Source organism: Nelumbo nucifera, chromosome 2 (genome assembly GCF_055504915.1).
Source record: "Nelumbo nucifera cultivar China Antique chromosome 2, China Antique-T2T, whole genome shotgun sequence".
NCBI lineage: Eukaryota > Viridiplantae > Streptophyta > Magnoliopsida > Proteales > Nelumbonaceae > Nelumbo > Nelumbo nucifera.
This window is the reverse complement of record NC_142650.1, coordinates 34,997,657-35,010,737: the sequence shown is the minus strand read 5'-3', so window position 1 is coordinate 35,010,737 and position 13,081 is coordinate 34,997,657. Positions and strand designations below refer to the sequence as shown.

The following is a 13,081-nucleotide window of genomic DNA, read 5'->3' as shown; positions in this document are numbered from 1 at the left end:
CAGGGATCTAAAATTGCCTACGTTTTTCCTAGTAGCCATGCAATATCTGCCAGTATCAGTATGGTATGATGCCATTGTTAGAAAGGTTGAAGTATTCAGGTATTCCAGGATACCAACCTCACAGTGTGAATGGAGTTCCATTACATTGTAAACCAACACAGATCCTTTGGTTGTACTTGCTGGAAGTGCCAAATAGCAGCCATCCAAACTAGGGGAGAATGCACAAAGTCCTAATACAAAAAAGAAAAAACAAAACAAAACAAAATAAATTAATTTAACATCTGCTGAAGATTTTCTAGTTTTAACTTCAAATGCAGAAAATAAAAAAGAATGGGAGAGCAACTAAACACAAGATTAGAATGCTTGTGAAGATAATTTTTTCCAGAAAACAAAGTATTGTCTGAACAATAAATGAAACATCAGAGTTGCAAAGAAATATTTTGTTTTGTTTCTCAGAGAGTTAAATCACATTTTCATGCTTATCAGCCCAAAATTTTGCAATTATACCAAGCAATGGCCCTTAAAAGACCAGCTAATGAACTAAGTTATTTCCACTTGACTGACACCACGAGTGTGAAATATTATATGCTAACACTAATTGACAGTAAACTTCTGAAGTAGGAGCTTCAGTGGAGCCATAGAAGGGGATTAAGTTCCATGGAAACATGCCTCTTCATGCAGGATAACCACCCAGGCCCATCTGGGCTGGATAGGTCCAGCTATCTCTTTTGGGACCTAGACCTTGTTGATGCCAAAGAAAATATTCCAATAGGATGCTTGGAAAATATATTCTGTTTCTGGTTTTTCTTAGTGATTTTATTAGAAATGTGTAGTAATAGGTGATAAGAGGAAGAAATGTCAATTGAGATGGTTTGATCATATGTATAGATGACTAATGACTTCACAAGTGGAGTGACTTGGTGCAAGTAGAAGGCTCTAAAAGAACAAGTGACAAAAACATGGCTCTTGAAGCATTGCAATGGAGGGACAGGAATCTTTTTTTTTTTCACAAGGTAAATATTATTAAACTAAAAATATTACATATGATATGTAACAAGGTGCCACCACTCATGAGAATCCAATAGCTACAAAACATGATGACTCAAGACCAACAATTATACATCCTCAAGAACAATATCCAAAGTAGACCAGAAGTTAGAATTCAAGGCTCCTCTAACAACATTCCTGAACATTGACTACACAAAAACCACTCCAATAGAAATGTCAACTACAATTCTCCTTATAGGCTGATGCTTTCATTAGAATTACACTTATTTCTTCCTTTTCAAATGGCCGAACAAGTAGTGAATGGAATAATGTTCCAAACATTCTTTCCTTTGGCAAATAAAGATTATCTTGACAATCTTTCATATGGCTAAGAAGGATTGAAGTTTGATATTCTAAACAATCCAAGGAAATATAACCAGAAGATTTCCACCACTCTGGTGAACAAATAAATTGCAAAAATCTTTCTCCCATGTTTTTAGGCAGAAAACAAAGACTTATCAAATGATGTTTGTCAATATGTTTTTTTATAAGCAACAGTAAATTTCATTAATGAAGAATGTTTTTATAAGCAACAGTAAATTTCATTAATGAAGAATCCACCGCTCAAAAAGCAGTAGGAATAACAACTTTTCTGGGCCCATCCTTAGAAGACTCTAGAATTTGGTTTGGTTCTCCTGATGAACTCTTCACTTGTTCCTTATTTTTTCAAGCTTTTAATCCTACCTAGTACCCAAGGGGTGGACTTCACGATAAAAGAAATTTGGAATAAGCCTATCCCACCAGAAATTCAGGCTTTCTGCTTGGAAATGTTATACTTGTGATATGCTGCTGAAAAGAAGGCCCTTTCATTTCCTTTCTCCTCATTTGTGCTTCCTTTGTAGGGATAGTGGAGAATCCTTATCCCATTTATTAATCTCCTGTTCCCTTGTTTCCTGTATTTGGGAGTCTTTTTGTTCTCTTTTTGGCTACATGTGGGTCCCTCCTCAAGAGGTGGTGGACATTTTCAACCCAAATTTCCTGAGGCAACTAAAGAAAAGGGGGAGATTAATGTGGAAAGCAACTAAGGCAGAAGTTGTTTGGGTGGTTTGGGAAGAGAACAGAATATTCAATGAAATGAGTAGATCTGTGCAAGGTTCTAAATATCGATACGCCCAATACGCCGGTAGGGGCGTATCAGGCGATATCAATGGTGTTTTCTTACCTTTTTTTTATTTTTTTTCAAATCTGGTTCAGGGGGACGGTTTAAGGCTCCTCCACCCCCTGAACCAGTCAGAACCCCGATACACCCTCTGTAGGGGCGTATCAGGGAGCTCCCGAAACGATACATATCGGCCAATATGGGCCAATACGTGTCAATACTTTGAACCTTGGATCTGTGGAGGAAGTAATAGAGGCCATAAATTCAAAAGAGATCTCTATGCATCTATGCACCACAGAAAAACAAGACACACCCAAAAAAGAAAACATCACAATAAGAAAATCAGTGTGTATTGACAGATCTCCCCGGCGAAAACTGCTACTCTCTTGGAGAAAAAGCTGAGGGATTTCCTGTGGAGAGGGTGGAAGGATGAAAACAAATGTCACCTGGTGAAGCGGAAATCAGTCTGCAGACCCAAAAATGTCGGTCTGAGCATTAGAAAATTAAAGGAAGTCAACACTGCAATGCTAGGAAATGACTTTGGAGGTTTAATGATCAGCCAAACAGTTTGTGGAGGAGGCTCGTAGCCAAGTATGGGCCTGCAACAAGAGATTGGGAGACTGGAAACTCTAGATCCTCATATGGTTGCTCAATCTGGAAGGCAATTCAAAAAATTGAATCACAATTCTTACAAGGAACAAAATACGAGGTTGGGAATGGCCAAAGAATTCTCTTCTGGAAGGATTTTTAGTGTGAAGATGGCCCTCTCATGGACAGATATTCTGATCTTTTCGAGATAGCAGTGGACAAGAATGCAAAAGTGGCAGATTATTTGGAAATGCAGAATGGAGCCCGTGTGTGGAATCCTCAACTGCATAGAAATCTGAATGATTGGGAGGTAAACTCACTCCTAAGTTTGCTGCAGACTTTATACAATGTCAGATTGAATGGAGCTTTGGTGGACAAAAGAAAATGGAGGTTCGAAAACTCAGGAATTTTCTCTGTCAAATCCTTCTATAACAGCCTGACAAGGGAGGAGTTTTCTGTTTTCCCAGACAAGAAGATCTGGATAAGGAATGTCCCTTCAAAAATGTCTTTTTTGGTAAGGTCAGCGGTATTGGACAGAATTCAGACTAGAGAAAACCTAGTTAGAAGGGGCATTCAAGTGCAGGATGAAAGGTGTGCTCTGTGCAATAAAAGCACAGAAGCCTCTAATCACCTTCTGATCCACTGTGAACTCACCCACTGGATTTGGGGGGAAATTCTGGAATTGTTTAGGGTGAAGGTGTGTTTTCCATCTGATGTGAAGAGTTTTTTGCTTGCTTGGTGGCTAAAGGGTCTAGGTGAGGCTGGAAGAATTGCTTGGAACACTGTTCCTGCAGCTGTGTTCTGGGCATTTTGGCGTGAAAGGAATCAGAGAATCTTCGAAGGGCATCAAATTTCAAAGGAGGAAGTTCTTAAAAATATTACGGGCATGCTGTATTCGTGGTCGGCTAATCACTCACTTTTCAAATCTAGACATACAGTTTCTTTTTTCAACAAAGAGTTTATTTTTGGATAGTTTTGTCTGTAAATGCCTGCTGGCTCAATTGTTGTGCTTTTGAGTTTCTGGGATTTCCTTAGTACAGTTTCTCATTGTACAGGAATTGGGCTGATTGTATATCTTCTTTCTTTTTGCAGTTTAATACAATACCTTAACAACAACAACAACAACAACAACAAACTCGCGAGACCAGTGCCACTTTTTTCTTTTTTGTAATTGATCAGAAAGACAGAGCAATAGAAAATGAAAATAAAATGGTTTGTGAACTCACCTTTTATATTTGGCACTATATCAAATGTGTCCAAGATTGCAAGACTGTTCAAGTCATATATGTATGCCTTATCTTGCAATATAACAACAAGCCTGCATGCAAATCATGGAAAACATCAATAAAATAGAAGAAACTTAAACAAAATATCCCAGGAACTGATCTCATTGCTCAAGTTATCATCAAAAGTGTGCTATACAATTGAGGCAATGGGTTCAACATTGCCTAACACCAATAAAAAAAAAATACCAATTCCCGATGCTTAAGGACCAAGAAGAAGTGCACATCGACAAACATGAAATCAATAAATGAGGCCTTATTCAGATCAAATGGCATCAACCACATAAACCATGTTGTGCCATTTAAAACATTGGAATAGGACTCAAGTAAAGGATATGGGAAACATGTTATCTAGGGATGCAAACGGATCAGATCGGATTCGAATCAGGGTATATTCGAATCAGATCCAATCCAAAGATCCGATCGGATCTGATAGGACTCGATTTGAATTCAAATCCTATCGGTAAGTCAGATCTTTAGATCTGATCCAATCCAAGTTGTTTTCTTTAAAAATTAATAAATTATTAAAAGAAAAATAAAATATACTAATTTAAATAAAGTAGAAACAAAAAATACAAGTATTTTTTTATTATTTTTATAATATATATACATGTTTTTTTATAAAAAAATAAATAATATAACAAATTTATAAAAATATATTTATAAATAACATATATATATATTTATAAATATATTATATATCGGATCAGATAGGGGTGATCCGAATCTGATCCGATCTTTTATCAAATCCTATTATCTGATCCAAAGATCCAAACAGGGGTGATCCGAATTCAACCAAATAGGATCAGATCGGATCATGATCCGATCCATTTGCACCCTAATGTTATCAAGGTTTTAAGTATCGGAAACGCAAAGTGTATCAGAAAGACAATTTTATGAGACATCAAGATACGCTTTGGATACGCATGGATATGGATGAAAAACCAAGATACGCATGGATATGCTATGAAACTCAAATAAATCATAAAATATATATTAATAACAATAAGAACAAGGTATATATGACCATATACACTTTAATGGTTTACATTAATTTTGTAATAGATCAGGACGCAATCGGTAACGGTTGAAAACTGACAGAAAAACTAAAATGTGTACATATATATCTTATCTTGATTTTCAGAAAATCAAAAAAATGCCTTAATATTTGTTAATATATACATTTTAATAATCAATTTTAGCATGGGTGATCATCTAGACCCAGCCCAATTCTGAAATTCCAAGTTTGGGCTTGGGTTTTTGTTTAGGCTTAGCCCAATTCATATATTTAAATATATGTAATTTGTATATAAATATTATATAATATAGCACTTATAATATATATAATATTTAACATATATATTATATAATGTATCAAAAAATTATATTCATATTATATGTTATTTAAATAAAATATTATATATGTAATATTTTATATATATAAGACTTAGGCTTGACTAGACCCACAATTACCCCAATAAACATCCATTAAAACAAAATGTTTGTTTAAGGATTAAAATGGATAAAATTTTAACAACAAAAGAGATAGAGAGGAAGTAATTAATGAGAAGCATTAACAATAAAAGAAATATTAATGAGGGAGAGAAATTAACAAATTGGTTTCTATACGTTCCATGTATCAGGACTTTAGTGGAACAATACGTATCGGCTGATACGGGCCGATACGTTGTGAAATTTTGAACTTTTGCGTGTTATATTTATCATCAACCTGATGCAATCCGCCAAATAGGATCGCAAAGGTTATTGTAAAAGAGGATTCCTAACTAGTTTCTCTCCCCTCATAAAATCTTTCTTTGCAATGCAAGTGGAGAATCCACCCTCCCATATACTAATCTCCTATTTCTTAATCTCTTTGGTGGTAAGTGGTCCCCTCCTAATAATATGAGGGGGTTATTTTTGACATCATTTTTCAATCCAGCTAGGAAAAGGGGTAAGATGCAGGGATGCTATTATTTGGAGTGGTTGGGAGGAAAAAAATGTTAGAATCTGTAAGGAGAAAAATCACTCTAAACGGAGAGTATCATAGAAAAAAAAAATCAGAGGATGGCAGGTTGTGGGCCTTGTGGCACATTCTTCCATGGCTAGAACTAGATTGCCTAGGAAATGGATTGCTCCAGAGGCAAACCAAGTGAAACTCAATTTTGATGGGTGTTCATTGGGCAATCCAGGCATTTTGGGTTTTCCAGGTGTGGTTAGAGATGGCTTTGGGATGGTGATGGCTTTATATGCAAGCCCTATAGGCTATGGACTCTCTGTGAGCGAAGCTGGTGGCAGTTCAAGAAGACCTAATGTTGAGTAAAAGGTTAGGTTTCAGGAATATAGTAGTGGAAGGACACTAATAGATGGTGATTTGATGGTTAAGAAATAGCAGCCAAGCCATTTGGCAATACAGAAACAAGTTAAGAGAGATCCACAGCTTGGTGAGGGATTTGAGAGACCAATCCCTTTAGCTGATTCACTTGCAACGCAAGGAGCTGACAGGGAAATGTTCTGTGGGGGCAACAATCAAAGATTGTAATGTAATTTTCAGTTGTAATTGGGTGGGGTTAGGTAGTAAAAACTAGCCTAAGATGGCCTACTCCTTGTACATAAAATATTCTTTTATCACATTTAATAAAGATGTTGTGAGACATAAAGTTGGTGTGGGATAAAATACAGGTTTTATTTCTGTATTGGGCCTGGGCCACATATCCCTGTATCCTCTTTACTTCTCAGCCCACCTAGTTAAGGGCTCTTTTGTAGTTTCCTTCTTTATTTATTAATCCAATATAAATACAAATCTGGGCTGGACAGAAAAGAAGCTTCTGCACCATTGTCAAACTCCCTACAGTTCTATTCTTCTTTCTTCTACCTTCTTTGCTCAATGTACTTCATGGTATCAGAGCATTAGGAGTTTCTTTGAAGATTCAAACCTTCTCTTGATCTCTGATCTCTTGGTGTTCTTTATTCTTTTTTCTTCCCTTTCTAACCCAGGTGAACTGAAACCCTAATCTCTTTGTTGGTTTCTAAAGGACCTCTAGGTATATCCTTGGAAAAGAGACCAAGGAAACCCTAAGAACTTTTTATTCCCTATTAGGGTAAGGAAAGAAGCAGTGCACGGACTGCTAGTGAGAACTGAGTTCAGGTCTAGGGTTTTGCGGCAACGAAGAACAAGACTGATGACAGTTCACAGGGAGCTGTAGTTCATTCAGGAGCTTATTGTTTTAATCATTCTGTCTATTTGGGATTGGAAGAGGGTGTGTGCAATCCAGTGTTTTAAAAGCGCAAGGCGCAGGGATCAATTTGTGCCTGACATGCAAGGCACGTGCCTTTTTGAAGCAAGGCGCAAAAATACAAAAAAAATGCTAAAAAATCAAAAAAATGTCAGGAAATTCAAAAAAATGCCAAAAAAATCAAAAAATATTAAACATAATATTAATAAAAAATATAAACTTAAATTTTAAAATAACTGTTTCAAAAAACCTATTATCTAAAATTAAACTACAAAACATAAGAAGTAAAGCATATTCAAATGAGAATTTAAAAACAAAATCAAACATATAAAACATTTTCAAGCATGTAAAACCTCTAATCTCTTTTTTCACTCAATTGCATTACTTCAAGTAGCTAATGTAATGTAAAACATATTACATTCCTGATTCTACGAGCTGCCTTTGTGCCACGCCCCTCAAGGCAAGCCAAACAAGTCCATGTTAGGTTTAAATTCTTAGTTTTCACACAAAAAATAATGATTTTATAGTTTTAATTGCTTTTTAAGAAAACATTTTATTAGAATGAATGAATGAGCAACATTACCAAATTGGGGTTTTGTTGCTCATTCATTCATCCTAATAAAATGTTTTCTTAAAAAGCAATTAAAACTATAAAATCATTATTTTTTGTGTGAAAACTAAGAATTTAAGACCTAACGTGGACTTGTTTGGGCTTGCCTCGAGGGGCATGGCATGGGGGTCTGGGGGCGGAGGCCCAAGCCCAGCCGCTACGTTCAGAAAAAGCAAAAAGGCGTCAAATTTTCAAAAGGCGCACACCTGGGCTGAGGCGCAAGGCGCATCATGCGCACGCCTAGGCGCACCAGGCGTGCGCCTTTTGAAAGAGCTGTGCCTAGGACCTAGGCGAGGCGCATACCCTGAAATGCGCCTCGCCTGTGCACCTAGGCGCGCCTTTTAAATCATTGGTGCAATCTTCTTTCCAGAATCTTGTGGACACTCCTAGGGTTGTTGCCAGCAGTTTATTGTGGGTCTGTTTTTTGACTTTCCAGAAGATGAACAAGAGTCTTCCTTGTTGTGTTTTGCTGCTGTATTGCTGATTGAGAAGATAATACCTTCTGTTAGAATGTCTACCACCAGTGAGATCTCATCAAAAGAAACCAGGTCATGGGAAACACTTCCATTTTTGACAGTCCTACATTTCAGATTACCAACATTCAGCTGGATGAATTCAACTATGCCGAATGGGCTATTTCAGCCAAGGTAGCCATTATCAGTAGAGGTATGCAAGGGTACATAACACACCAACGGCTAAGTTGTTGACAATAAGGCAGATCAACCAGAAGACTTAGTATAGAAAGTATGCCACAGTGATGTCTTGGATTCTCCAATCAATGACACTAAAGATTGCTAGACTTGCATCATGTGTTTTACACTTTTACCTAATCAGAAATGAAGAACTAAGACAAAAGGAGATGGGAAGTAAAGTCCATTCTCAGCCAACTGAACAACCAGCTCTTGCTTCTAGCCTTGATAAAGGAGGAAAATCATTCAGGTCAGAATAGTGCTCAATAAAGTTAATAAAAAAATGCAACAAAAATCCAAATGAACCCTCCCCATAACCAGCTAGAACACCGTCATGAGATCATCAGGCCTTACCATAGTACGTTAGGAAAAAAAAGGTGGGTAACAGATAACATTGCTTACAAGAAGTGTAGCATGGACTATCCTAAATGGACCAAAGTATCCATATAGGATACTGTGTGTATGAACCTTGGTGTTTATAATGAACAATTAAGAGAACAGGACTCTTGGTACTTAAGATGCATAATCTAGAAAGCAGGATTTATGACAGAAGTTGAAGTGTTGCACTACTTTTCTTTTTGGTAATCAGAAGTTGCACTACTTAATCCATCTTGCCAGGGAGCAAACCAAAGTCATTGTTCATACTGGTAAAAATTTAATGCATTTAACCACATCTTGCTATAGTCTGGTATAAGGTCTGTAGCATAAACAACTTAAAGAAGTTTGTAATTGGATAAAGGGCAACATAATTTGTAATGTTTAGCACTAGATACTTTACCTTTTCCTACTCATGCGAACAGCAACAATTGAGGTCAAAAAGTTTAGTTCTCTAAGTGCAGCGCCAGTTACAGTGTTGAAAAGACAAAGCCGACGTGGTGATAGTGATGGCTGTTGCAATCAGATTGAGGAATATTAATGAACTAACCAATCTGTATGAGAGCTTAAGAGAGTAATGTACATTATGGAATATGAAAATAACTTGATCTCATCTGTAACAGCATATGTACAAATAATAATATAACATTCTACCTGCTCTCCTGCTCCAACTATGGCAAGAAGGCTTGAGTTGAACAGCATTTCAACAAGGCTAAATGCTCCAATAGCTAGTTAGCAAGAATTCAGATTCCATAAGGTCCAGTGAAACCTATCATCTCAAATAACTTTATTTATATCTCAATTGTATAAACTTAAGTCATATCAATAAACAGATGCTTTTAATGGGCCAACCAACAGTGTTACATTACATCTACACCCAAGTCCAAGCACATGCAGGCTAAACAAGTTGCAATATGATAAAATAACTTATTACCAAACACTGCAATGATCAGTAAAGGTCTGTATGTAACCAGTGTGGCAAAAGTAAGAAACACAACTAAAGCACAAGGAGTTCCTAGAGCCTGATGCACAAGGCACAAAGCAAGGTGCATATTTGAATGAAGTTGGGTGCCACATCTACATTATATCTATTAAAATGAAATGATGTATGGTCAAGGCCTAAGCATGCAAGAAATAAAATCACAAATCAACTGCTTTTATAATTGTTGTTAAAGTTCCCATTATTTACAATCATGCCACCATTCAACAGAAATGCACAGTAACCACCTTTTACAATCATGCCACTATTCGGGCACATGAATATGACAGGTAGCACGTCTCTTGTTGTCACTTCCTCCTCTCCTTTCCCTGTTAAGGAGATTTGGCCTCGGCCCATCCCTCCTAAAGTCAGTGCTTTTTGTTGGAAAGTTTTCCATGGTTCCATCAACACCAGTGACTTGCTTCAGAGAAAAAGACCAAAGTGGTGCTTGTCCCCAAACTGGCGCTCCTTATGTAAGCTGAATGGTGAGACTGCTTTTCACCTCTTTATCTCCTGTCCTTTTGCTAACTTTGTTTGGAAATGGTTTTCCTCTCTGTTTGGTTGCAGCTGGAATCCTCCTGCTAATCTGGAAGATCTTTTTAGCTCCAACATATTCAGGTGCTCTAAAAGGAGAGGCAAAGTGATGGGAAAATGCACTAGAGCAGTAGTGGCTTGGATAATCTAGGAGGAAAGAAACCTGAGGATATTTGATGAAAAGGAAAGAGGTAGAGATGCTGTGATTGAAGTGATAGCTACAAGGATGGCACATTGGGTGAAAGCTTTGAAAATATTTGCAGATTTTAAGACAAGATTTCTTCAAATCATGGGGAACAATTGCAAACATTTCTTCTAGAAGACCTATTGTAACTGAATTTTGGTCCCCTCCAAATGTTGGGTGGAAGAAACTAAACTTTGATGGTAGCTGTTTGGAAAACCCTGGCCCATCAGGCATTGGTGGAGTAATAAGAGAGACAATGGAAATATCATTGCCATGTTCTCAAGCCCTATCCAGCATGGTGATGTGGTGAATTCAGAACTGAAGGGAGAAGTATTGGTGTTGAGAAAGCTGAAAGAGTTGGGGATTAACAGGTTGATTATTGAAGGGGACTCAAAAGTTGTTGTAAACTCGATGAAAAAAGAGGAAGGAGCAATCTGGAGATTAAGAAATGAGTTCAGGCGCTTTAAGTAGGCTTCTAAAGATAAGGAAATTCACATAAGATGGATTAGGAGATCAGCTAATATCGTAGCTGATGGTCTAGCTAAGCAAGGAGTACAAAGGCAATCTATGCTCTGGGCTATACGATAGCTAGTGAATATCCTTTGGGTCCTTTGGGGCTTGTCTGTAACTAATGAATTTCTTTGTTGGGTTAAGCTTCAGTCTGTATTGTAATTAGTGGGATTTATGTGGACTTTTGTCTACCCACAACTTCTTGTTGTACATATTCTTTTAATTTAATGAATATTTTCTATGTTGCTGAACAAAAAAAAAAAAGAATATGACAGGCAACACGTGTGAGATTTTGAAACCACCTGAGCTGCGAAGTTGCCACGTCGCTGTTTATTTTATACAAGGCAGGAAATAGGGGGTGGGATTCCTTTTTCTGGGTCTTCTTCCTCTTGGGGCTTCGGGAAGCTCCACTTTTTCTTTTCTATTTTTTCTTTAATGACAGTTCTGTCCTTTCCTTTTCTCATATTGCAGCACATCACAGTCATTATTGTACTTGCCAAAAGGACTCTCGGAGTAAAGCCCTATGTGGTAGGCCCTACCCACCACCCTTGAGATTAGAACCTTTTGCTTTCTCAACTGTTAGGGAATTAAAATTGTTAGGGAATTAAAAGTCAACTTAATTTGTATTAACCATGAATATAAAAGGCAACTGTGTCTCATTGACTCATTACTCATCTTTATTGATCAAAAACTGTTAGGGTATTTCTAGAAATAACCAGCCTGGGTCCCAAGATAAATCAATTAGTGTGGCTGATGTATAAATGCCATGCCAAACATGGTAACACCATGCCATCTAGGTTGCTTTATTGATCAAAAACTGTTAACAATCAACCATTTATAGCTCAGCTGTAAGAACACAACCCAGGTTAAAATACACCACCAACACGATACAGAATTAATGGCGCCCAAAGGCATACAGTGTTTTTGGATACTAGAACCAGTTACAGGAAGATTCATATCATCTGCAGACCCAAAACCAATTATCCAGAATCAAACAATTTCCAAAACTACTTTACTCAAATATCATCTCCCCTTCTCTATTCTCCCGCTCCCCTGGAGCCATTGCCCATTTCTTCAAACTGATGGCTTCTCTTTTTTCTTCCTCAGATTGTGCTGGGGTTGCTTCATCCATTCCTCTCACAGTGGTTGGTGCTTCAATGGGTTCACCTGTTTGGCTGTGGTTTGGTTGACTAGCCATTGCTTCTGTGTTCTATCTTTTTTTCTGATCAGCAACAGAAAAGATTTCATTAATTAGAAGAAATATAGATACAACAAGAAGTTGTGAAACCCAGCTTTAGAAACGCCTTTCTGAATGGAGACCTTGAGGAAGAGGTGTATACATGGTTCAACCTCCTGGCTTTAGTGCCCTAGGCAAAGAGCAGAAAGTGTGCAGACTAAAGAAGTCTTTGTATGGTTTGAAGCAATCACCGAGAGCCAGGTTCAGCAAGTTTCATCTGGCTATACAGCAGATTGGCTACAAACAATGTCAGACTAACCGTACTATATTTGTGAAAAGAGGGGAAGGAAAGATTGCAGCCTTGATAGTGTATGTTGATGACATAGTGATCACAGGTGACTGGAAGGCTGAAATTCAGACTAGAAGATTTTTTAGCCACTAAATTTGAGGTGAAGGATCTATGTCCCCTTTGATATTTCCTTGGAATTGAAGTGGCCTGCTCTCAAAAGGGGATCTTCATTTCTCAGAGGAAATACATCCTAGATCTGTTATAGGATACAGGAAAACTAGGGGTTAAGCCAACCGACTCTCCCATTGATCACAGACTAGGTGACTGTTGTGGTGAAGTTGTCAAAGATGTAAAACAATTCCAGAGACTTGTGGGAAGGATCTTGTATTTATCCATGACCAGGCCAGACATTGCTTATGCAGTAGGTGTTCTTAGTCAGTTCATGCATGCTCCTAAGACCACACACTTAGAGGCAGCAGAAAGA

At 37.5% G+C, this 13,081-nt stretch overlaps 1 protein-coding gene across 4 annotated transcripts in view; it reads right to left on the bottom strand.

The window, feature by feature from the left end:
* ATG18B (autophagy 18 B-like protein) overlaps positions 1 to 13,081 on the bottom strand; it is a 37,932-nt gene that overhangs the window by 10,470 nt on the left and 14,381 nt on the right. For 3 of the 4 annotated variants that reach the window (XM_010279688.3, XM_010279689.3, XM_088898528.1), the window contains 4 exons: positions 9,579 to 9,652; positions 9,328 to 9,437; positions 3,961 to 4,052; positions 118 to 230 (listed from right to left, as the gene is read on the bottom strand). In XM_010279688.3, coding sequence (XP_010277990.1) covers positions 118 to 230; positions 3,961 to 4,052; positions 9,328 to 9,437; positions 9,579 to 9,652 — 389 coding nt within the window. Of the gene's footprint in view, positions 1 to 117; positions 231 to 3,960; positions 4,053 to 9,327; positions 9,438 to 9,578; positions 9,694 to 13,081 lie in introns of all 4 variants that reach the window. The other variant, XM_088898529.1, reaches the window with a different exon arrangement.